This window comes from Bubalus kerabau, chromosome 10 (assembly GCF_029407905.1).
Source record: "Bubalus kerabau isolate K-KA32 ecotype Philippines breed swamp buffalo chromosome 10, PCC_UOA_SB_1v2, whole genome shotgun sequence".
Lineage (NCBI taxonomy): Eukaryota > Metazoa > Chordata > Mammalia > Artiodactyla > Bovidae > Bubalus > Bubalus kerabau.
The window spans coordinates 60,603,530-60,629,109 of record NC_073633.1 but is presented as its reverse complement, the minus strand read 5'-3'; the positions used below and the strand labels follow the sequence as shown (position 1 = coordinate 60,629,109).

At 37.8% G+C, this 25,580-nt stretch overlaps 1 protein-coding gene across 3 annotated transcripts in view; it reads left to right on the top strand.

Moving 5' to 3' along the window:
* The window catches only part of UNC13C (unc-13 homolog C), an 860,874-nt gene that overhangs the window by 786,782 nt on the left and 48,512 nt on the right, over nt 1-25,580 (top strand). For all 3 annotated transcript variants that reach the window (XM_055537914.1, XM_055537913.1, XM_055537912.1), the window contains 2 exons: nt 4,041-4,121; nt 17,879-18,026. In XM_055537914.1, the coding sequence (XP_055393889.1) occupies nt 4,041-4,121; nt 17,879-18,026 (229 nt within the window). The remainder of the gene's footprint in view (nt 1-4,040; nt 4,122-17,878; nt 18,027-25,580) is intronic.

Here is a 25,580-nt window from a genome sequence, read left to right as displayed (position 1 = left end):
AACAGATATTGCATCCCCTCCAGCTTCAGCTTCCTGAGTTGAATGCTTTATCAGCTATAACTGTTTCAGTTTCAAGTGATGGAAAGCCAGACTAACAAAAGCAAGGAAGGAATTTATAGCTCCATGAAATTTTAGTTCTGGGCTAACTCTGGTTTCCATCACTGCTTGATTAGGAAGTCAAACAATGTTACAGAAGCCAGTTACTCTTTCAACTCTGTTCTTCCCTTGTTTGACTTACTGCCTTAACAATCCTCCTTTCCTGTTTGGAGGACAGTTCTCTGCTTATATCTAACATTTTTGAACTTGAAATTTTATAGAAAAGAACACCCACCTTGATTCGGGAAATTCTAGCAAAGTCCACAGGCACATCATCAGTGCTAATGCAATATTATCACCATTCCCAAGCCAACCACTGTGGCCTGGGGGATGACATACGCCATTGGGCTTAATTCACATTCCCACACCTGAGCTAAGGAGTGCTGCCAACCCTGTTCAAATCTTATGAACACTAAGTGCGAGAGAGACTGGATCCTCGGTGGGCATATGTATGCTCCCTGGGAAAAATCAGAGTCTGCAGAAACCACAGCACTTATATCCCTTTAGTGGCCTCAAAATTTCTTCAATTCAGTGAATTCTCTTGATTATAATAAACTAAAAGCATATTATGAATAAAATGTCCTAAAAGCATTAATTCATTAAGACTGAAATAATCCGAAGGACTAAAAATAGAATCCTGTTGTTCATAGGTGATAGAAAAACAACTTAGTTTTAAAACATATTTTTTCTATTATTGTTCCTGGAGTTTTTAAAGTTATTGGTCCATTTAGTTATTATTATTTGAATTACTGAGCAATAAGTCTTCTATATTGTTATGTAAAAGATTAAGATTGTAGCCAAAATATAGAACTACCATTTTTTAATTGAAGTATAGTTGATTTACTATGTTGTGCTAATTTCTGCTGTATAGTAAAATGATTCAGTTTTACATATATATATATATATATATATATACACTGTTTTTAAAATTCTTCACCATTAGTGTTTACCAGAAGATATTGAATAGATTTACTTGTGATATATAGTAGGACCTTATTGTTTATCCATTCTATATATAATGGTTTGAATGTGCTAACCCCAAACTCTCAATCCATCTTTCCTCTACCCACTTCCCCCTTGACAACCACAAGTCTGTTCTCTGTGCCTGTGAGTCTGTTTCTTTTGTAGATAGGTTCATTTATGCCATATTTTAAATTCTACATATAAGTGACATGTCATGATCTTTGTCTTTCAGATTATTTCACTTAGTAGATAATATCTAAGTTTATCCATGTTGCTGCATTATGTACATGTACTGCATCTTTTTAAAATTAAAAAAATTATACTGGAATATAGTTGATTTACAATGTTGTGTTAGTTTCAGGTGTACAGCAAAGTCATTCAGTTATACATATATCCATTATTTTTCAAATTCTTTTCCCATTTAGATTATTGAGTAGAGTTACCTGTGCTATATGGTAGGTCCCTATCAGTTATCTTACTAATGTGTATATGAGAATCCCAGACTCAGTTTATCCATCCCTGTCATCTTTCCCCTTTGCTAACCATAAAAGTCTGTTTCTTCTGCCCATTTTTCAATTAGGTGGTTTGGGATTTTTTGTTGTTGAGTTGTATGAGCTGTTTGTATATTTTCGAAATTAAACTCTTCCCAGTTGCATCACTTGCAAATATTTTCTCCCATTCTGTAGGCTTTTTGTCAAACCTTGTACATTTGATTAGGCCCCATTTGTTGATTTTTGCTTTCATTTCTATTACCTCGGGAGAATAACCTAAGAAAACATTGGTCCAGTTTGTCAAAGAATATTGGCTATGTTCTCTTCTAGGCAGAACTGCAAATTTTATAAAACAGTTTTCCCATATTTTACTAGAATGTTGCTTCCAATGTTTTGTTTTCATTTCAAATCCTGGGTCTTTTCATTTTTTCATGTATTAGTTTGAAAGCAGATTGGATCCACAGGTAAAGTGTCATTTGAAATAATAGTATTAATGAGTAAATTCAGCAATCCTGTACAGAAATATTAACAAATGACTACCTTACTTAAAAGAACACAGAATCAAGGAACATAGAACCACGAAGGAAACTAATTTCTTTTCTGCTGTGACTATGATTTAGAATTAATTAGTTAAGCAGAATTTATTCAGATTTTTATATATTCTATATTACTTCATACTCTGGAACTTTATAATGTAAGTATGCCCAACTTATTACTATTTTATGGGATCAGATTTATCTGGCATAACGTTTTTATGGACAGGCGATACAATATCAAAACCAGTTAGTAAAAATACATCTGGGACAATGAATTTCCTGCAAGCAAGCAGTAACACATTGACAGCCTTTTTCAGAGACTACCTTATTTGAATAAGTTGTTAATCATTTCTTATAAGAATTGTATTTTTCTGTGGTACCAACATTTATTATTTATTAGCATCTATTAAAAAATGTGACCACACCAAAAAGCCAGTCAAGATTGACAGAGCCAGAGAGATTTATTTACTTGCCTTCAAGCATTTCTCTCTATAATTTGGCAAAAATTTCCCATTATTCTTTGAGTCTCAATAGGTATTTAATATCTTTATTTTTAAAATATTAAATGGACTCATATGTTTGTGGTGAAATCCACACATCAGAGAAAGATTCAGTGAGATGCAGAAGTATAAACTGTGAATCTAGCATTATACCAAGTTTTGAACAATATTCAAGGGCATGTGATTCCATTCAAGCATATGGAATCATTTAAGATATTCTGAAGAAGTACAACTCAGTTACCAAAAACAGTGAGTGCCTAGCAGGTGATAATTGCCAAGACAGGCACTAAAAGTTGCAGAAGTGAGCAAAACATAGGGATTATCTTCAGAAAGTCATGGCACCTGCTAAATGACAGAGTAACATAAGGACTGGAATAGAAAGATGAGCCACTGGGTGTGACTGTACAATTTGTACATTTCACAAAGTATCCCACAAAGGAAGTGAATGACGGCTGAATTGGGGTCCATGATCCACTTGCTGTGCCCCATAGAAAAAGAGGTACTTTTTATTGCTGAACAAAGACACTGATCCCTTGACCAAGCCATGCATTCTCAGAGCTATGTCCACCCATATTGACTTTCCTTCTGATTCACAGAGACACACTTATCCAAGTTAGAAATTAAGCTCCGGAGGACAAAAGTCTTTCTTTTATCTCAGTCACCTAGAACAGTACTGGCACATAGTAAGCACTCAGGAAATATTTGTTGAATGCTGTTGACTAGAATAGTGGATGCCCTGGGCAGATGGTTAGGAATTTAAAAATTTTTCTCCAGACAAGTTTTCCTTATTGTTGTCCTCAACTTTCTACCATCATTTCCCTAAATAACTTTAGATGAAGACAGAGTTCATAGTGAACAATGAGGAAAATTCATTATTATGGAAATCAGTTCTAAAATATTGATAACTGAATTTAAAATATTAAAAACCTCCAGAACTTAATTCAGTTAATTCTTTGGGAATTTTCCTGTTAATGACTGAGCATTAAGGGGATCCTAGAAAGTGAGTAAAGTGAAAGCATTATACTTAGAGTAGATTTTATCAGTAATAATTGAATGAGGCTAAAATTTACCTCTTAAGTCCTTTCCAAGGTTGACCTTCTTCAATGTGACAGAACAGAAAGCAGAGATTAATGTGGAAAAACTTGGACACACATTTTCCGGGATTATCTCCCCCCCCCCCCATAACATTAGTTTGCAGGTGAAAAATAAAGCCATATATGAATCAAAGCACTGCTTTTTAAGTTAACATGTAGTATTTCTTCTTTGGGCAAAATGAATTTTTATTAAATATCTGACAAAATTGTCATTATCATCATCATCTAAATGTGTTCATATGAAAAAGTTATCTCAAATGGGAAATATCGGTATACAAGGATTATACAAATTTTGTTTGAAAACAGTTTTTAAACAAATGAACTGGTAATTTTATAAGAAATTGTTCACCTGTTTTCCAGGAGCACATGACTCGAGAGGATGCCAAGGGTCTGACACCAAGACAGTGTGGTATAATGGAGGTGGTCCTGGCTACCATCAAGGTAAGATTATAGAGTCCCTGGATATGTACCCTCAGAGAAGTGTACCCCCAATGCATGTCTGTAGAGCTGCACATCCATAGACATGGTAGACAGTTGTATACAGACATTCTGGGAATGTGTCAGACTTAGCCCATACTATGTCATTATTATATCCATATTACTTTACCCTTAGAGTTGCTTTCTTTGTATACCTTTATAAAATGGGTAATAAATCTATGTTGTAACAGATGTTTTCAAAGAAAGACAGGTACCTCCAAAGTCCAGTTAAATATCAATAGACGCTTCAGGGGACGTAGAGTTAATGGAATTTCTGTTTGTGTTTTCAATGCTTGTTGAAATTATTTTGGAAAATCAATTTTCTCTTCTCTCTTAGTAAAGATAATAATTTAGTTTTCTGCTGAAAACCCAAAGGCATTGCATTGTGTGCATCAATGTTTCATAGCTAAAGTTTGGCCTAAAAGTTATTGTAGTGTGGGTTAAATATAGGTAGATCTCAAAACATAACGTCAGAATTGTTTTCATATGATCCCTTACAGATGTATATACATACATTTTATATTTATATGTGAAAGTTTATTAAAAAGTGAAATGTTAATCCATCTTCTAAATTTGGACTGTGTCCAATGTCTGAATGCTTCACAGGAGGAAGCACCTTTTATCAAGGAAGTGTAAGGAGTGTAGCAGAGACCTGTGAGCTACCAGAAGCCATTTTCCAAGCACAGAATAATCTCACTGGATAGAAACAGATATTACAACAGAAGTCATTAAAACAGAGTTCTATATGACACCCCACAGAGCTATTACCTCATGATTTTTGCAGTTTCAGCGTTTAATAAGAGAACATCTTTTGCTGCTTCAGTGGCAAAAACTGCAAAATAAAAGTTGTGAGGTGACAGAGATGGAGTTTCTAAAGATGTATCCAGAGTATGGGCTGGAAGTATATAAATATTGTGCAAAATCATTTTTAAAAATGGAAAACATGAAAGAAAGGAAAAATACAAAACCAGCTCTTTTTAAGAATAATTTTCAAAAATATGTGTAAGAAATGACTGACCTTTGGAATTATACCAGCATTCATGGCTACAGAGGAAAGTGCTAGTAGAAAAAAATAACTCTGGGGCATACACTAAACATGTAAAAAAATATGGTTATAGAATCAGAATTCAGCCCTTAATAGATTTTATTAGGTCAATGTATGACTCTAAGAGAACAAGAAAAATGTGTTCTGTGAAAATAGATAATGGCCTTCATTGTACTGACAGACCTGGCCCATGTCCCCTAACTCCAACTTTTCTCTAGTTCTTCTTGATGGGGACAGATGACCACCTCCTACAAGACTAGTTCTGCCCAAACAAATCCCTCTGGTCTACATGTTGACATCTCAACTATACTGTCTTCCTGCCCAGGTCATTGGTGATAATACTTTAGTTCAGCCTCAGTGACCAGACACTTGCCTTGCCCTTTTAAAAAAAGACTACTGCCTGGTATCTTGGAGAAGGAAATGGCAACCCACTCCAGAGTTCTTGCCTGGAGAATCCCAGGGACGGGGGAGCCTGGTGGGCTGCCGTCTATGGGGTTGCACAGAGTCGGACACAACTGAAGTGACTTAGCAGCAGCAGCCTGGTATCTAAGATCCAGTAAGTGTGTCCATGTCATCATCTTGTTTCCCAGGACTGGAGTGTGACCTTAGTCCTTCAGAACCTCAGAACCTGAGGTCAGGTCTTCAGTCTCACTACTTCCCAACTTTTCCTCTGGGGTCTCCATACTACACCCACTTTACCTGCTTTGAGAGCCTTTTATTACTGTCCTCTGCCCCTCTGCCAAGAAGGAGAGTCACCTAATATTTCTTCCAATGGCCCTGAAGTCAGTTTGCCAAAGCTGGGCTCCCTTTTATCTTTTCTGATTCTGAGATTTACCCTGATTATACTACAAGGCACTGCTTCTAATGGTGACTACAAAGGAATTCAAAAGAAAGAGGAATACTACTTAAAAGAATTGTAGTCTAGAGCTAGTGATTCAGTATCTGCTGGGGGCTCAGCAAAGGGAATACTGTCAGGTGGAGACTTCCTGGGAAAGACATTCTTATACTGAAGGAGTAGACACTATCCGGGCTAATTCCCAAAGGCTGCCAACAACATGATCCTTAATTCTTCTTTAAGTGAATTTAAGCAAATAAGCTGAACATGAGAAAGTTAAATTGAAGGAAGAGGATGCTATGGAGTTTGTAGACAGTAGCTGAAATAGTATTGTGCATTCTTTCAGTCATCGTTCACATACATACATCCTCTCACCTGATCCTTAGAAACATCCTGGGTGTTAGGTACACCAAGAATGATCATTCACATTTTACAGATGAAAAAGCAGATTTAAATTGTTTGCCTAAGTCCAGAGTCACTTGTAATTGGCAGAGTTGAGAAAAGATGCCAAACTCTAAAATCAGTGCCCTTGCTTCTACATCTTATTTCACTAAATGTTAACAAGGTGTAGGAAAAGGCAGCAAGCCAAAATGGGTAATATCCCTACAGATAGATTAGTTCTTTCTAAATTAAAATACCATGTTTCAGTTATTTAGATTATTTTCTAATGATTTAAAATAATATGAACTCATTCAACCTCTGCACAGGTACTGATGAAAATATTAACTTAAATACTAAAATTCTAATTAGACTGGGTTATTTTGGCATACCAGTCACAGGTAGTTTCAACTATAAGTCAAAAGTATAGAACATGGCACAAGAAATAGTTACCATGAGCTGCTGCAGCTAGCATGGTTGGCCTTGGAGGCATTACATTTACCTGCCAACACTGAGCCAAGTCAACAGCTCTGAAACAGCCAACAGCTTAATCAGCATGTGCAAGCTGCTGCAGAGGCCAGTGCAGAAACCCTACTTAAAGCTGAGCTTTGGAGTCTCAAACTCATATCTCAGGAAGATTCAGGACTTACAAGAGAGTCCCTGAAATGTGGGTTTCTTTCCGAGAAAAAAAGAAGAGCTTTTTCCGCCAGCATGTACTCTTGACTGTATCATGAATCTCAAGACTTAATTTTTTTTTTTAACTTTGAACCATGCTCTAGTTATTTTCTGATGAAGTTCAAAAAACATAGGGGAAGAAAACTGGCTGGTTGTATTTTTTCCAATGTTCTAAATTACCCTGGAACACTTGTATGTGGCAAATGTCTGACATCATGCCATGGAACACAGAGGTTTCACTAAAAATAATGGAAACAACCTAAATGTCCTCAGCAGAGGAAAGGATAAAGAAGATTTAGTACAAATATATAATTACTCTCATAAAATCATAAAAGGAACAAAATTGGGTCATTTGTAGAGATGTAGATGGACCTGGAGACTATCACACAGAGTGAAATACATCACTAAGAGAAAAATAAGTACCATGTATTAACACAAATGTATGGAATCTGAAAAAATCAGCAGAGACACAGAGGTAGAGAATAAACATATGGATACCAAGTGAGAAAGAGAGGGTGGGATGAAGTAGGAGATTGGGATTGACATATATATATATATATATATATATATATATATATATATATATACACACATTTACACTATTGATAACACATGCAAAATAGATAACTGAAAACCTACTAAATAGCGCAGGGAATTCTACTCAGTGCTATGTGGTGACCTAAATGGGAAGGAAATCCAAAAAAGAGGGGATGTATATGTATATGTCCACTTTGATGGACAGTAGAAACTTACACAACATTGTAAAGCAGTCCAATAAAAAATGAAAATAAACACATGCATTAGGGCCCTCTAGAAATCTGCATTTTTTGGTGTTCAGGGGAGAATGTGGACTAACTATGGATATCTATTCAAATACAGCCTTGAAAAATCCTAGATAACACCATTTCTGATACTCAGGATTCCAGACAAATAACAGGGCATGGAATATTATGCCTCTCAGGCTCTTACCCTGACCAAATCCTACACAATCCTGGTATCCATTATTCAAGAGTCAGTTTTGGTGGCTGTTTCTTACTTAGCATGTTGTCTTAAGTATAGTTTTTGCATTATTTAAACTTCAGGTGCTCATGGGAGGAACAAAACAACCTATCTAGTTTGGAGTACTGCAATTCAGAAATCATTATTTGAGAGCTTACCATGTAGAACAAAGATGATAAGCAGTAAAGAGGTGGCTGAAAATTAAAGAGATCTTGCTCTTAGGAACAGAAACATCCACAATCCATAAAATATGAGAGTTACTGACAAAGTACTGGGAAGTGCAGAGAGGATGATGAATTCTCTGTGAGTGGCTAGAGGAAAGCTTCCTGGGGAAGGAGGTTTCAGATCATTAAATGGGAAAGCAAGGCGGAAAGTCATCACAGGCTTAGAGAAAAGCTTGAGTGAAATGTGACTGAGGTATGGGGTAGCCTAAAAACTTCAAATAGGCTAATGTAGAAGGATATCAAGATTGGTTGAGAAATAAAGGGAATATATAGAATAGAAGAGACACATTGACTTGGACCCAAAGTGGTGAAGCATAAACACCAAGAATCTGAACTTCAGTTTGTTGGCAAAAGGGAGGAAGTAGCATATTATGATCCAATATATTACAGAGGACTCCTATTATCTTAAAAAATAATTTCTTTAACTATCAAGTAAGTATTTAAAGTAACCTCAGTTGTTAAAAACAAGTGATGATTATATCTAAATTTGCAAAACAGATCATCTGCATGAATTTTCCAGAAGTCTGATACTGGTATTGGAAGGAAAGAGAGCGATGATGGGAAATTTCTACCAAAATAGTACATGTAACCAAAGAAGTAAAATCTCCCAGCAGACTTGTAAAGAAATATTAGCATATTTCCATGAGCCAGTAAATATAGTGTGTGAAAGATCTTCAAATATCTGGCAAATATGAAGAATTAGAAGAATTTAGCATTTTTTATTGGGATTATAAAAGAGATGGCTTGTTAACCACGCAGACAGTATCCTGATGTTTTAGTTAGTAGTTCTATTTTTTTTTTTTTTCTCACAAATCACATTAAGGTCTGAAATGTTCTACATTTTCATTTTTTTTTTTTTGTACTCATGAAGAATACAAGAAATACAAATATCTCTGTTTATTTTTTAAGATAAAGAAAATGATACCTCATACAAAGCTCTTTCAAGCCCCTCATCACTCACCCATATATTAGTGAAGCAATGTATTCCTTTATGAGGGTGGGAAATCTTCACAAACATCAGAAAGTGGATATAAATGTAAAGAAAATATCTGGAACTACATGAGAAACACCACCGATAGAGTATCAGAATAGTGGGTGACATTTCTGCTTTATTGACTATGCCAAAGCCTTTGACTATGTGGATCACCACAAACTTTGGAAAATTCTGAAAGAGATGGGAATACCAGATCACCTGACATACCTCTTGAGAAACCTGTATACAGGTCAGGAAGCAACAGTTAGAACTGGACATGGAACAACAGACTGGTTCCAAATAGAAAAAGAAGTACATCAAGGCTGTATATTGTCACCCTGCTTATTTAACTTATATGCAGAGTACATCATGAGAAACGCTGGGCTGGAGGAAGCACAAGCTTGAATGAATATTGCTGGGAGAAATATCAATAACCTCAGATATGCAGATGACACCACCCTTATGGCAGAAAGTGAAGAGGAAATAAAAAGCCTCTTGAGGAAAGTGAAAGAGGAGAGTGAAAAAGCTGGCTTAAAGCTCAACATTCAGAAAACTAAGATCATGGCATCCGGTCCCATCACTTCATGGCAAATAGATGGGGAAACAGTGGCTGACTTTATTTTTCTGGGCTCCAAGATCACTGCAGATGATGATTGCAGCCATGAAATTAAAAGATGCTTACTCCTTGGAAGGAAAGTTGTGACCAACCTAGACAGTATATTAAAAAGCAGGGACATTACTTTGTTAACAAAGGTCCATCTAGTCAAGGCTATGGTTTTTCCAATGGTCATGTATGGATGTGAGAGTTGGACTATAAAGAAAGCTGAGCACCAAAGAATTGATGCTTTTGAACTGTGGTGTTGGAGAAGACTCTTGAGAGTCCCTTGGACTGCAAGGAGATCCAACCAGTCCATTCCGAAGGAGATCAGTCCTGGATGTTCATTGGAAGGACTGATGTTGAAGCTGAAACTACAATACTTCGGCCACCTGATGCGAAGAGCTGACTCATTTGAAAAAACCCTGATACTGGGAGGGATTGGGGGCAGGAGGAGAAGGGGACTACAGAGGATGAGATGGCATCACTGACTCAATGGACGTGGGTTTGGGTGGACTCCATGGGTTGGTGATGGACAGGGAGGCCTGGCGTGCTGCGGTTCATGGAGTCACAAAGAGTCGGACATGACTGAGAGACTGAACTGAACTCAAGAGAGAAAGACTAGAGTATACAAGTTAATGTCCTCTCTTGTGGGAGTACTATTAGGACTTAAGAATGTATTGTCAAAAAACAAAATGAGTTATCACATATAAAATAATGAAAACAGTTACTATTGTATAGAAAACTCTTCATAAATATAACCATCATACTACCTGTGTGCATGGGTGCTCAGTCACATCTGACTTTGCGATCCTGTAGCCTTCCAGGCTCCTCTCTCCAGGGATTCTCCAGGCAAGAATAATGCAGTGGGTTGCCATTTCCTCCTCCAGGGGATCTTTCTGACCCAGGAATCAAACTTGCATCTCCTTTTGCCTGAGAATTTGTTATTTTGAAGGAGCTTCTTTCCACTGGTAAACCCAAGACCCCACATATTCTAGTACAACTAGATTTTTTTTTGTATTATTTATTTATTTTTCTCTTTCTTTTTTTTAATTTTATTTTATTTTTAAACTTTACATAATTGTATTAGTTTTGCCAAATATCAAAATGAATCCGCCACAGGTATACATGTGTTCCCCATCCTGAACCCTCCTCTCTCCTCCCTCCCCATTCCATCCCTCTAGATTTTTTTTGTTTTCCTCCTTTCCTAATAAACTGCTCATTCTCTCTCAATGATGCTATTAAATCTGACTCTTTGCCCCAAGTAACAGTCCAAGTCCTGTCCTCCATGCTTTTGGTTTCCTGTGCACAGCATTTTCACACTACAGAGGCACAAAACCCCTAAGATTTCTGGTGCTTTCTGAGACTCCCCTCTAGGAAGCAGTGCTGTTCTCTTTCTGCAGGAGTTTCTAGATTAAAAGGCAGGGAAGGCCCGTTGAAAATTAAGTAATGATATGTGTCAACTTACCAAAAAAAATCATGTCAGAGATGGAATAGGGTGATACAGATGCTACAGGGCTTGAGGAGGGGACACATATAAAAGTGGGAAGGATTTAGGGGAGTTAGCAACTACCATGAACTCCAGAAATCAGGGAAATATGAAAGAGAGATCACAAAGGACAGATGACAGTTCACTGGATGGAAAAGAAAGATAATAGTTTTCTTTGGAGAAGACTTAAACATATTCAGGGAGAAAGAATTTGACCATGAAAAATCACAAGACCAGAAGGCTGGGAGTCAATGATTAGACCACTCAATGGACTAGACTGGATTTAACTGGAAATTTGCATAGTGAAGCAGTGTAACATTGAGGTTACGGGAAATGTTGGGGTTGCAAGTAGGTATAGAAAATATTAATACATGGCATGCTAAAAGTACCATTTCAGCAATGGAAATCTTACAGGAATGTGCAGAATGGATTGACTAGTTCAAGACTGTAGTCACAGAGATCAGTTATGGTTATTTAATGCATAAGATGATAAGGACTATCACAAAGAAAGACAGTGATCTTAGGAGTATAAAGTGAAAGATGGCTATGAGTGACACAGAAAGGCCCAGTCATTGGAACTTGGAAACTAAAAAAATGGGGCAGGAATGATGGAGGAGCCAGGGTGACTCAGAGTTTTAGCCAAGTGGTTGAGAAGCTTGGTCCCAAAGAGAAAAATGGCAAATCAGTCAGGAGGGTCATTTTCCTCTTTCCACCTAGAATCTGGGGAATTATTCTCACAATAAAGCTTATGTTATAAGTAGAAAGAACTCTATAGTTCACAAAAATCTTCCAGACAGAGTAATTAATTTCATCTTTATGACACCATAGTCAGGCAAGATGGCTGTTTCTGTTCCCATTCTACAGAGGAGTTAACCAGTGCTCTGTGAGGTTAAATAACCTATGCAAATCACACTGCACAGAGGAAAGACAGTGTTTTCTAGCACATTTTAGAATAAAGAACAGGTCAAAGACGTGAAAAGGATTCTAACATTTGAAACTGATAACAGAAACTGACATGGCCCTTTTCCTGCTCACATAGAAACATGTTACCTACGGTGTTGTTGGTCAACTGTGCTGTTCTGCACTGTGCTTAGCCCCTCAGTTGTGTCCAACTCTTGTGACCCTATGGACTGAAACCTGCCAGGCTCCTCGGTGCATGGGGATTCTTCAGGCAAGAATACTGGAGTGGGTTGCCATGCACTCCTTCAGGAGATCTTCCCAAACCAGGGATTGAACCCAGGACTGCCACATTAGAGGCAGATTCTTTACCATCTGAGCCACTGGGAAGCCCAAGAATACTGGAGTGTCTATCCTATCCCTTCTCCAGGGGATCTTCCCGACCCAGGAATCAAACCAGAGTCTCCAGTGTTGCAGGCTGATTCTTTACCAGCTGAGCTACCAGGGGAGCCCTCTGGTTAACTGACCATCCCTTAATAATGCCTATTAAGGCTAATAATGGGACCTTACTAATTCACATGTAGCAGCTTCAGGTTTTAAGATACACTTATTATAAAATGTTTTCTTTATATCAAACCAGTATCTGCTTCCACAGTGCTTCTAATTATGAATTGGTTCTCCTTCTACCCTTTAAAACTACTATAAAATAGTTCCGTTTCCTTTTCTATGTCTTCCCCTTTTCAATGCTTTTCAGACATTAAAGAAAACTATCATGCTGCCCCAAGTTATCTGCAGCTGTTTATTGAATAACATGCCTTCTAGAGCTTACAAAGTTCTGGTCATCTACCTTGAGGCGATTTCCATTTTATATTTCTCATAAAATGGTGATGCCAAGGAACCACCCTCATATTCCAGATATGTTCTAATCAGCAGAGAATGCTGTTGCTCTATCACACCCTTTGCCTTGACCTATCTGTGATATTAATACGTGATCAGATTTCATTAGCTCTGATCGCTGCCTCATCAATTAATAAATCATATTAAATTTGAGCACGAGTAAAGCTTTAAAAATTTTACTGATGTTAAGCCATGTCACCCCCATTCTTTACTTTGCAATAAAAATTTTATTGGGAATACAGACCTTTTCCTTTTCTCCTTGTCATCAGGTTGGCATTTGCATAACCATAGAAATCATTTCCTTTTCTCTGTGAATGAGGAGCCCATGGCATGTGTTATTTATCTGTGTTCACTGAACCACTGAACAGAGGCTTTCGTGCTTAGCTTCCTGCAACTTGTTTTCTCTCCTAACATTGCTACCTTCTAGCCTGAGTTTGTCTTACAACATCTTCTATTATACAATGCACTTAAAAGACAAAGGCATCGTTTCTGCCCTTACAAATCATCTACTGTTCACTTACTGTCCTGCTAAAGCTTTTACTGAATGACTCAAAATGCTCCATGGCTCAAAAGGAACAAATCAGCTCTGGATCATAACCTGAAACTCTACAGAGACCCTCAGGCTTTACTCAGGAACAAGCTCATACCTTATTTATGTTTTCACTATATGATTAGTTCCCCATGTACCAAAGGCCTACAAAATAATGCCTTTTTAATGAAAACATGTCTTCCTATAAAGTTATTAGAGAGTTTCAAGACAAATACTGTACATAGTTTATGCTCTTATAGCCTAAATCTAGTTCAGCATGTACATAAAGTCTTCTAGGCCCTCAAAAATACCTCAATTAAATTAAGTCCAGTTACATTCTTCTATCTTAGAGTTTCCTAAACAATATTCCATGGAACACTTGCATGTCCCTGAGAGTTAGTAGATGTCCTGTGTGATAGGTGTCCTATAGCCTAATAATTTTAAGAACAGGTATGTTAGTGAAAGGTCAAACAGTTTTCCCTACCACCGTGAATCACACAGCCTTTAATGTATTAAAAAGCATTGTGAATCTTTAAGAGTATACGAAATCTCTTAACTTCTCTAGGCTTTCCACTTCCTAAAGGCAACTTGTAACTTTGAGGAAGCACAAGGTTAGTAATGACAATAGACTGACAGTAGTAGAACAGTACGTTTTAAACTACACCAAAGAGACATGGGAACTACAACTGCAGGTTCCCCCACTATAGGAAAGGAGAGCATTCCTATGAAACCTTTTATTAGCTGAAATGACACAGGCAAGAAGCAATTACCTTAGGACTCATTCTGCTCAGGGATGCACAAAATAAATCGAGATCAAGCACAAATACAGTCCAAAATCATGGCAGCTTGATGCTCAGATGCTGGGTGTAATTCCTGGGTTAGGTGCTGGGTGGTACCACTCTCGAGATTCAGGGTATACACTGCCTCTGTAAGAGCTCACTGCTGTTTTAACATCTCTTTTTTCACAAAAGTGAAAATCATTTTCATGTCTTTTTTGGTTAGTGAAAACAGTACTAATGTAGGTCATCTACAAAAGTGAAATGGCATAAAGCCAATTTTCAAAGAATGGGGAATACCTGTACTTCACTTCTTCTCAAGCAGTTCCTCTCAGTTACCTAGTGGGATTTTCCCCTTTCTTTAGTCCATCGTGGTAAATTATCTGGTGGCTGCCGAAGTGGAAAATGGCAGTGCTAATAAACAAGACACCATAGGTGTCACCTCTTTGAAAGTCTTTACTGATTCCTTCAGCAACAGCATTATTTCCCAGTCCTATTGTCTGTCTTTTTAAATTCTCTTTATTACGCCTCCAACGTATCATTGGAGTCATTCACTAACAATAACATTTCCTACTTGATCAGAGTCCCTTTGGGAACAATCTCTAGGCCTCTTTTGCTTCATATCCTTGGCGTAAGTTCTGGTTCTCAACACAGATTTAGTAAATATTTGTAAAGGGAGAAGAGGAAGAGAGAACGGCCAGAAAAGTCATCCCATCACTGATGCTCTTTAGGGTAAGCCACAGGTGATGGCCCTTCCTCACAAATTAGACATTAGTCTATATTAAGGTTGTCACCATGCTACTTTACATACACTGCAAAAGATCATTTGTTTTAAAAGAGTATATGATCACTGAAGAAATCAAAGAGAAAATATTTTTTAAAATGCCTAGAGACAAAATGACATTTACTTTGCTATACAGCAGAAACTAGCAACATTGTAAATCAACTATACTCCAATAAAAATTAATTTAAAAAATAAGAGTATAACTGTGACATTCATGCAGTTATAGAACTTGTCAAACTATTATTTAACTCATCAACTAATGAGACAACCAGTAAGATCTTACAATTGGCTCAAAGAAGAATTCCAAGAGCTTCACATAAAGACAAGCAATGAGGAAAGCTGAAATAAATTTGAATAGAGGCAAAACAGATCTGGCCACAAAACGGTGATCAGTTGCATCCCACCAGAAATAAATAATTTGCATCTCTTTAGACAGGAGTCATATGCATTATTATCCATTTTCTACAATTTACAGAGTTTTACATAGCCCAGGTGGCCCTAGTGGTAATGAGTCCAAGGCAAGAGATACAAGAGACTCAGGTGCAATCCTTTGGTCAGGAAGATCCCCTGGAGGAGGAAATGGCAATCCACTCCAGTACTCTTGCCTGGAAAATTCCATGGACAGAGGAGCCTGGCAGGCTACAGTCCATGGGGCTGCGGAGAGTCAGACACGACTGAGCAACTGAGCACACACACATGGCTCCAAGACAGTGAAAAGTGAAGATAACTCAGATAGGTATCATAGATGGGGCACTCATTAAACATTTTTGCCCATTTCAAAGTTTTTCACAATTTTTTCTGACAACTGCATATAGTCCCAAGAGATCATGAAACATCATTTTAGTTGCTGCTCATTACTCTTCCTGTACTTTACTAACTTAAGCCTCCAGCACTTATGCTCAGGTATGATAAGATTGGAGCTTGTCTGGGAAACAATGGGTGGGAGAATGCTTTCCCCTCCTGAGAAGCCACCAAGTCCTGGTTCAGTCTATCCCGCAGCTCTTTGTAAGTAGAGTGTGTTATTTCATCTGATGCTTCCCTGGTTCATTACGTAAACAGAGCTCCAGAGCTCACCCCACCACTCCTCCAGGAAAAGCAGTCAATTCCAGGCAAAACTCCCCTCTTAATACATTCATTAACACTTTTCCACTCAAGTATCATATCACACTTCCTGAAGAAAGGAATTCTGATATCTTTTCATCCCCCAAAGTACCTGAAACAATTCTGGACTCTAACTCTGCAATAAATGCTTTCTATATGTCACAATATCTAATATTTATATAAGATCAAGGTATAGAAAATGTTTAAATATTATATCTTTGTCATCCCTTCAAAAATAAGAAAAGGCTTTCCTCATTTTTCTCTGCCTCCTCTTCATAATCATTGGTGGATTTAGGTTAAATTTGTGTTTTCACAGTGCACTGAATGGGATTGTAAGTGACCATGGGTTTTTCCTTTTGAGGAAGGAGTTTGTGATTGTAGAACACTTTCTTCAATTTATATCCCCATTGCCTACTTTCTCAGGCCTGTGCCCTGAATTTTCTCTATATATAGTCTCTAAAATTACAACCAAATGCCTGCAAATGCTCAGAATATGTTTCTGCAGAGGGAAGAAAACTGAAGTAATTTTGAATTTTCAGTTGACATGTTTTACCTTGGAAATCTTTGAGTAGGCTAGACCAATGACACACAGGAGAGTGTATCAGAATCGTTTGTTGAGCTTTTTCAAAACATGCCATCCTGTGAGAGTCCTGGATCCTAGTGAGCTGGGTTGCAGTGTAGGTGAAGTTTAGCATTAGTACAGGGAAAGACAGACCCATTTATCTAACCTTAACAAAATACAATAAACATGTTATCTATAAATTGCTGGGAAATAACATCCTTAGCTCTATCATATATCTTGAGATAGATAGTCTGCCCTCTGAAGTGAAGTCTGTGCTTAATACTTGCAACATTAGAAACTCTGACATCCCTCAATGACCATATTTATTGTCAAATATATATCTTCTCTATTATTTAACCTATAAATATGGTGATGTTTTGAGTTGTTGGATGTCTGTAGCAAAGAAAAATAAGAAGAAAGAAACTGTTTTATTACATTTCTCAGACACAGTTTAGGGGACGTTGGTTTTCTAAGGACCACTCTGCATCCTCAGGGTGGCCTATGTGTGTGTACTACTGTCTGATTAGATCACAGGGAAGGTGGGAGCAGTGGGCATTTGCCCTAGAATTGCAAGTCAGTATCTGGAAAACATGTAACCAGAAGATACTTTATTTGTGAAATCTGACAAACCTGGATATTTTTCTCATGCTCTGGAAACAGAAGTCAACAATCGAGTTGACACATTATCTTAAACCTAGCATTCTGTAAGCATCCAGCCTCTGCATCTTCATGAGCCCATTTAACTAAAGGTTTAAATGAGAGCAACACTTGAGATACTAAGGTAACCTGAACCACATGGCAATGACTTGGTCATGGCCATATGGTACTGTGTCTTTGTATCTGTCTTATGTTAATCATACTGTATCATTCCATCTGGACCTCATGATTATGGCCATAAAATCCCTCATCTAATACTTTTTTTCTTAATGCCTCTGCTTACATTGTTTTTCTTTTCTTTTTAGCAATACTTTCATGCAGGAGGAAATGGCCTGAAAAAGAATTTCTTGGAGAAAAGCCCAGATCTTCAGTCTCTGAGATATGCTCTCAGTCTTTATACCCAAACGACTGATGCCTTGATAAAGAAATTCATAGACACCCAAACCTCACAGAGTAAGTAACACATTGGACATGAACAGAGGTAAACTGAATACAACTCAACTTCAACATAGAAATCACTATAAATAATATCTGTAATTTGACCATAATAAATTAAAGCATCAATAAGAATGGATGATTATGATTTGTAAAAAAAATATTCAATTTTTAGAAACTTATTTTATAAATAATGTGAATAATACTGAGATATGCTTAATACTAAAATTGTATGGAATAGTTAACCTTTGCTGTTGATTTTAATTTCATAAAATTTAGTAAACCCTAGTTGTGAATAACCATAACTATGATATTCTCAAATTAGTACAAAATAATCAGTGTTTATTGGTCTCAGTAACTTCTAAAGTACAATAATAATTCCTCAGATCCTAACTTCAAATGAAAATAATCTCCTGCTCTTGGGTTTTCAGGAGGGAAATCTCATTTACTCTTAATTTTATAGAAGAAAACTCTAAGTCTTTGAAAAGAGCCAAGTTTGTTAGTGGAAACTCAGATCTATTTCATATGTCAAAGTTCCCACCTCATAAGCTTCTAGGATATTACTGTTAAACAACCTTCTTTCAAGTTGCTTTGTGATTTATTATATTTTGGTAATTACATGCATTTAAAATCTGGCATTTCTGAGTGATTACTGAAAATGTCACTCTAAGTAAAAAAAAAAAAATCAAATGCAGGCTCAAATTGTAGAACATAATAAATTGCACCCAACTATAATCAAAATAAGGAGGAGGACACAACTTCTTTTATGAGAGATCCTTCCAAAGGAAGCACACTGATTTTTTTTTTCCTTGATAAAAACCCTTCAGACTTATCTATGTTTCATCATGGATATTTTCACTTTTCTAACTACATTTGAAGATAATACCAAGGTAGGTTCTAGGTAGCTGCTTGACCTAATACTTTGTGCTTTCTGACATTGTCCAATAAATGCTACAAACACTCCTTTTAATGCAATCTTCAAACCCAGATTATGTCTTAGGATGGTTCCAAAAAGGAGAAGAGAGTTGAGTGTAAGGCCTTGTCAAGAAATACATTACTCCTTGAATCATGATCTCTCAAGGTTTTCTAAACTATAAATACGAATGCAATTCTAACATAACTCATCATAATAGTGGTGTTGCTTTATTCTCAAGAGAATGTGAGTGTTTAAAAACTTAGCTTTGCTTTCGTAGGTATACATTATGTGTATATACATACAACCCATGTTTCAGCATAGATGTCAAACCAAGAAACACATGAATTTCAACTTTGGTGTATGGAATTTGGTACACGTGTTTGTTCTGTATGAATTGTATGGCAACATTAAAAATATATGGGGAGTGGGGGAATAAGAGGATTCATTATCCCAATAATCCCTAACTATATTAATTATTTTAGTCTTGGTCTTTTTCTTTTTTACTTCCCTTTTCTGGCTTTTTTTAAGAAATGCAGTTTTTTCTGCATAATTGAAATTGGTAAGTTTTAGATATGAAATGACTTTGCCTTTTCTCTGATAGTTACCTTCAAGCATGCTCTGTGGAAACTATTCCCATCTCCTTCTCCGTCCCTCCCTTGGCATCCCTCCAGCTGGTCCTAGCCCACCATGATCAGATCCACAGGACCTGAGGTGTCAGGGGAGTTTGATGTGCCCTCTGCTCCCCTTCCCCATCATCATCTAGATACCTCTTGCTTCAGGGTATTGGGGGCAGAAATTGAAGGGGACGGGGAGGTATCTTTAAAGTCCCCCTACAGTTGAACCCATATGCTGACTTTCCCAGGGGCCCAGTGCTAGGGAACCTCCTATCTGTTGAACTTCATGATGAATGCAGTCTGCCCCAGGTCCCTATAGGGACCCCTCAGTTGCCGCCTCCTGCAGCACATGCTACGGCTTCTTGCTCCTTGAATATCTTCTTCTAGGGTCCAGCCCTCTGTAATGAGGTCCCAGCAAGAAGACTGATGACCAGCTTCTTTCCATAGGGCCCAGTGGAGCTCATATATTCTTTCCACATTTTAGATGATCATGAGGACTTCCTCACTGTCACCTGCCATCCCTCTATAGCTCTCCTCTCTACCTGCTCAGATAGTTGTTTATACTTTTAAATTGGAGGAGAAGGGGAAGGAAGAAATACTGCTGCCTAATATAGCACAACCCTTGTTCAATCAAAAATGGGGCAAGCCAGCCTCACCAATTAATGGATGCAGTGTTTCTGAGTTTCTATTCATCTTTTATTCTAATTCTATCACAATCCTATCTCAATACTCATTACCACAGACTGAATAATAAAGTGAGCAACAATACCATATCCTTCATAAAATATGGAAAGGAGAGATAAGAGGGAAATTCACTGAATATTAGAATTCTTTATAACACAACCAAAAATAGAACATATTAAAGGACACAATCTCCATTTTCTGTAACAGACCCTAAATGACCTCCAAATGCCTGGGGCCAGTCCATGTTTTCTTTGTCTTCTAAAGAACCTCAGCGTCCTCAGGTTCTTTAAATGACAAACATGGAAAAGTTGACTTCTCAAGAGTCTTATTTAAATGGACTGGTCTACTGTTCTATGAATGCTTGACCTGGGCTGTAAGAAGAGAGGAACTTGGGTGCCACTCTTATATCCCTGCAGATGAGTATTTACAATTATAGTAGGATCAATTCTCCCCCTTTTTGTATTTCTTATCCTAGTACAAGGAAGAGTCCAAAATGATCAGATGAGGTCTCAGTTTCCAGTTTAAATACAATTGCAATTATCCAAATAATTTTCTAGGATTTGGCACAGTATCAAATACCCATGAAGATTTATTATATTTAATTTTTGCCAATCTTATATTTTGTTAATACAATTTAGAAAGACCACGCTGGTATTATGGTGTCTTTCAAATATAAAATATGAAATGGGAGCTAATGCTACACACTGAGAACCCCTTCCACCCTCTGCCCGAGGCAACCCATCCAGGGTAAGCTAGGGTGTCAGACAGTTAGTATCCCAGGAAGCAGCCCTTGGCCAATGGAGGATAGGCAGTTGGCAGATAAGAAAACAAATAAAACTTTAGCTTCCTCAGTTGGGAAAACTCTAACATGAGTTCTACACAAACTCCAGAATTCCCCTGTGATGTGAAGCTCCATCCTCTCTGAGAGGACGCCTTCCCAGGTGTATCCTTTACCGTGGAATGCTTGTCTCAGCTTTCACTCCCGGGGAACCCAAATCCAGGTCACACTACTAGAAAGTAGGGAGCCAGGTTCCAGTTCAGCTATTCTAGATCTGTATCCTGTGCTCTTAACCACCATGCCTGCATCTTCTTGATAATAATTAAATTGTAAAATACCCTGAATGAATCTTTCCCCTCTACTTGAACTTTTTCTCTTACAAATTCGCAAATTAGGAATACAGAACTAATTAGAGAAACAACTTATAACACAGTGAACATTATTTGAAAAATATTTTACATTATGATTGATAAAATGCAAACTGATTTTTTGTCTCCTTAATTTCTAACTCATACATGTGCAAGTATTAAGGAATTATCATTCAAGTGTTAATCAACATGCTGTGTAAAAGAAATTGGAATCCTTTAGAAATTTAACTGTGCTTTTTAAAGTATCCATATTTTGTTCTCATATTCTCATAAACTCTTCCCTTAGTCCATTTTCTTCTTTCCTTTTCTTTTGTTAAAATGTTCTTTTGCATCTCTTTCTCCTTTCTGCATTATCCTTGTCTGTGTTAGAAAATTAATTGTAACATTAAATATAAGGAAAAATGAATAATTAATTGGGTTATATTTTTCACTGTCTTCAGAGTGAAGATATACTTTCCTTTGAAAATATTTTTAATTCAGCTTTTACATAAATGGGTTTGTGGCATAGAAAAACACTCTATATCTTGCTCACCTATTCTTTATTTTTTTTTTTTAATTTTATTTTATTTTTAAACTTAACATAACTGTATTAGATTTGCCAAATATCAAAATGAATCCGCCACAGGTATACATGTGTTCCCCATCCTGAACCCTCCTCCCTCCTCCCTCCCCATTCCATCCCTCTGGGTCGTCCCAGTGCACCAGCCCCAAGCATCCAGTATCGTGCATCGAACCTGGACTGGCAACTCATTTCATACATGATATTTTACATGTTTCAATGCCATTCTCCCAAATCTTCCCACCCTCTCCCTCTCCCACAGAGTCCATAAGACTGTTCTATACATCAGTGTCTCTTTTGCTGTCTCGTACACAGGGTTATTGTTACCATCTTTCTAAATTCCATATATATGCGTTAGTATACTGTATTGGTGTTTTTCTTTCTGGCTTACTTCACTCTGTATAATAGGCTCCAGTTTCCTCCACCTCATTAGAACTGATTCAAATGTATTCTTTTTAATGGCTGAATAATTTTCTCTTTTTCAATTCTCTCTGTTTTCACCTTCTCTTCCTCTTTCTTTGATCTCTTTTTAGAATAGATTTAGATGTCCTCTTTTTCCAGTAATAATAATAAGAAAAAATGACAAGGGGTAGAGTTTCATTAGAAATTTATGAGCCAAAGAGTCCAATTGAAATTTGGAAAAACACTCATCTTTCTGTTCCAAATACTGGAAAATAAACAAATTCAAAATGGAGAGATAAATATTCTTAAGTCCTCAAGTGAAGCTGACAGATCAGTTTATAAAAGTAACACGTTTATTAGTCTAGCAATGTACTGCAGCAATGAAATACCACTATACTCTGTTAAAGAGCTGCACTCAATATGCCAGCAAATTTGGAAAACTCTGCAGTGGCAGGACTGGAAAAGGTCAGTTTTCATTCCAATCCCAAAGAAAGGCAATGCCAAAGAATGTTCAAGCTACTGCACAATTACACTCATCCCACTTGCCAGCAAAGTAATGCTCAAAATTCTCCAAGCCAAGCTTCAACAGTATGTGAATCAAGAACGTCCAGATGTTCAAGCTGAATTTAGAAAAGGCAGAGGAACCAAAGATCAAATTGCCAACATCCACTGGGTCATCAAAAAAGCAAGAGAATTCCAGAAAAACATCAACTTCTGCGTCATTGACTATGCCAAAGCCTTTGACTGTGTGGATCACAATAAACTGTGGAAAATTCTTAGAGATGGGAATACCAGACCACCTGACCTGCCTCCTGAGAAACCTGTATGCAGGTCAAGAAGCAACAGTTAGAACCAGACATGAAACAATGGACTGGTTCCAAATTGGGAAAGGAATGCATCAAGGCTATATAGAATCAAGATCGCCAGGAGAAATATCAATAACCTCACATATGCAGATGACACCACCTGTCAGAAAGTGAAGAGGAACTAAAGAGCCTCTTGATGAAAGTGAAACAGGAGAGTGAAAAAGCTGGCTTAAAACTCAATATTCAAAAAACTAAGATCATGACATTCAGTCTCATCACTTCATAGCAAATAGATGGGGAAACAGTGACAGACTTCATTTTCTTGGGCTCCAAAATCACTACAGATGGTGACTGCAGCCACAAAATTAAAAGACGCTTGCTGCTTGGGAATAAAACTATGACAAACCTAGACAGCAGATTCAAAAGCAGAGACATTACTTTGCTGACAAAGGTCTGTCTAGTCAAAGCTATGATTTTTCCACTTGTCATGTATGGATGTGAGAATTGGACCATAAAGAAGGCTGAAGGCTGAATGCTGAAGAACCGATGCTTTTGAGCTGTGGTGTTGTAGAAGACTCTTGAGACTCCCTTGGACTGCAAGGAGATCAAACCAGTCAATCCTAAAGGAGATCAATCATGAATATTCATTGGAAGGACTGATGCTGAAGCTGAAGCTTCAATACTTTGGCCACCTCATGAGAAGAGTCAACTCACTAGAAAGGGCCCTGATGCTGGCAAAGATTGAAGGCAGGAGGAGAAGGGGATGATAGAGGATGAGATGGTTGGATGGCATCACTGATTCAATGTACATGAATTTGACATGGTGACATGGTGAAGGAAAGGGAAGCCTGGCATGCTGCAGTCCATAGGGTTGCAAAGAGTTGGACATGACTGAGCAACAACAAATACCCTGCATTCACTTTGAGCAACAACAAATACCCTGCATTCACTTAAATATTTACTGAATCTCATCTCCGAAATCACGTACCATAAGGTATATATTCAAAGCTGAACCTAATGCTATGTACACCAGGTGCTCTACTATGGAGGTTCTTGAGCAGAGATGATTTTGTCCCCCTGGGGCATCTGTCAATGTCTGAGGAGCTTTGATCCTTTGATCTGGGAGTGGTATTTGTTACTGGTATCTGGTGGATGGAGACCAGGGAGGTTGCTAAACATCGTACAGGGTACAAGACAGCTTCCTACAATAGGAAGTGATCTTTAAGTCTCCAGATGGCAGTAGTGCTGGGACACCTTGCACTAATACTAGACTGAAACAATAAAAGAAGTGATGTAACATAAATCGTGTTAGATCAGATCAGATCAGTCGCTCAGTTGTGTCCAACTCTTTGCGACCCCACGAATCGCAGCACGCCAGGCCTCTCTGTCCATCACCAACTCCCAGAGTTCACTCAGACTCACGTCCATCGAGTCAGTGATGCCATCCAGCCATCTCATCCTCTGTCGTCCCCTTCCCTTCCTGCCCCCAATCCCTCCCAGCATCAGAGTCTTTTGCAATGAGTCAACTCTTCGCATGAGGTGGCCAAAGTACTGGAGTTTCAGCTTTAGCATCATTCCTTCCAAAGAAATCCCAGGGCTGATCTCCTTCGGAATGGACTGGTTGGATCTCCTTGCAGTCCAAGGCACTCTCAAGAGTCTTCTCCAACACCACACTTCAAAAGCGTCAATTCTTCAGCACTCAGCCTTCTTCACAGTCCAACTCTCACATCCATACATGACCACAGGAAAAACCATAGCCTTGACTAGATGAACCTTTGTTGGCAAAGTAATGTCTCTGCTTTTGAATATGCTATCTAGGTTGGTCATAACTTTCCTTCCAAGAAGTAAGCGTCTTTTAATTTCATGGCTGCAGTCACCATCTGCAGTGATTTTGGAGCCCAGAAAAATAAAGTCTGACACTGTTTCCACTGTTTCCCCATCTATTTCCCATGAAGTGATGGGACCGGATGCCATGATCTTCGTTTTCTGAATGTTGAACTTTAAGTCAACTTTTTCACTCTCCACTTTCACTTTCATCAACAGGCTTTTTAGTTCCTCTTCCCTTTCTGCCATAAGGGTGGTGTCATCTGCATATCTGAGGTTATTGATATTTCTCCCAGCAATCGTGATTCCAGCTTGTGTTTCTTCCAGTCCAGCGTTTCTCATGATGTACTCTGCATATAAGTTAAATAAACAGGGTGACAATATACAGCCTTGACGTACTCCTTTTCCTATTTGGAACCAGTCTGTTGTTCCATGTCCAGTTCTAACTGTTGCTTCCTGACCTGCATACAAATTTCTCAAGAAGCAGATCAGGTGGTCTGGTATTCCCATCTCTTGAAGAATTTTCAACAGTTTATTGTGATCCACACAGTCAAAGGCTTTGGAATAGTCAATAAGGCAGAAATAGATGCTTTTCTGGAACTCTCTTGCTTTTTCCATGAT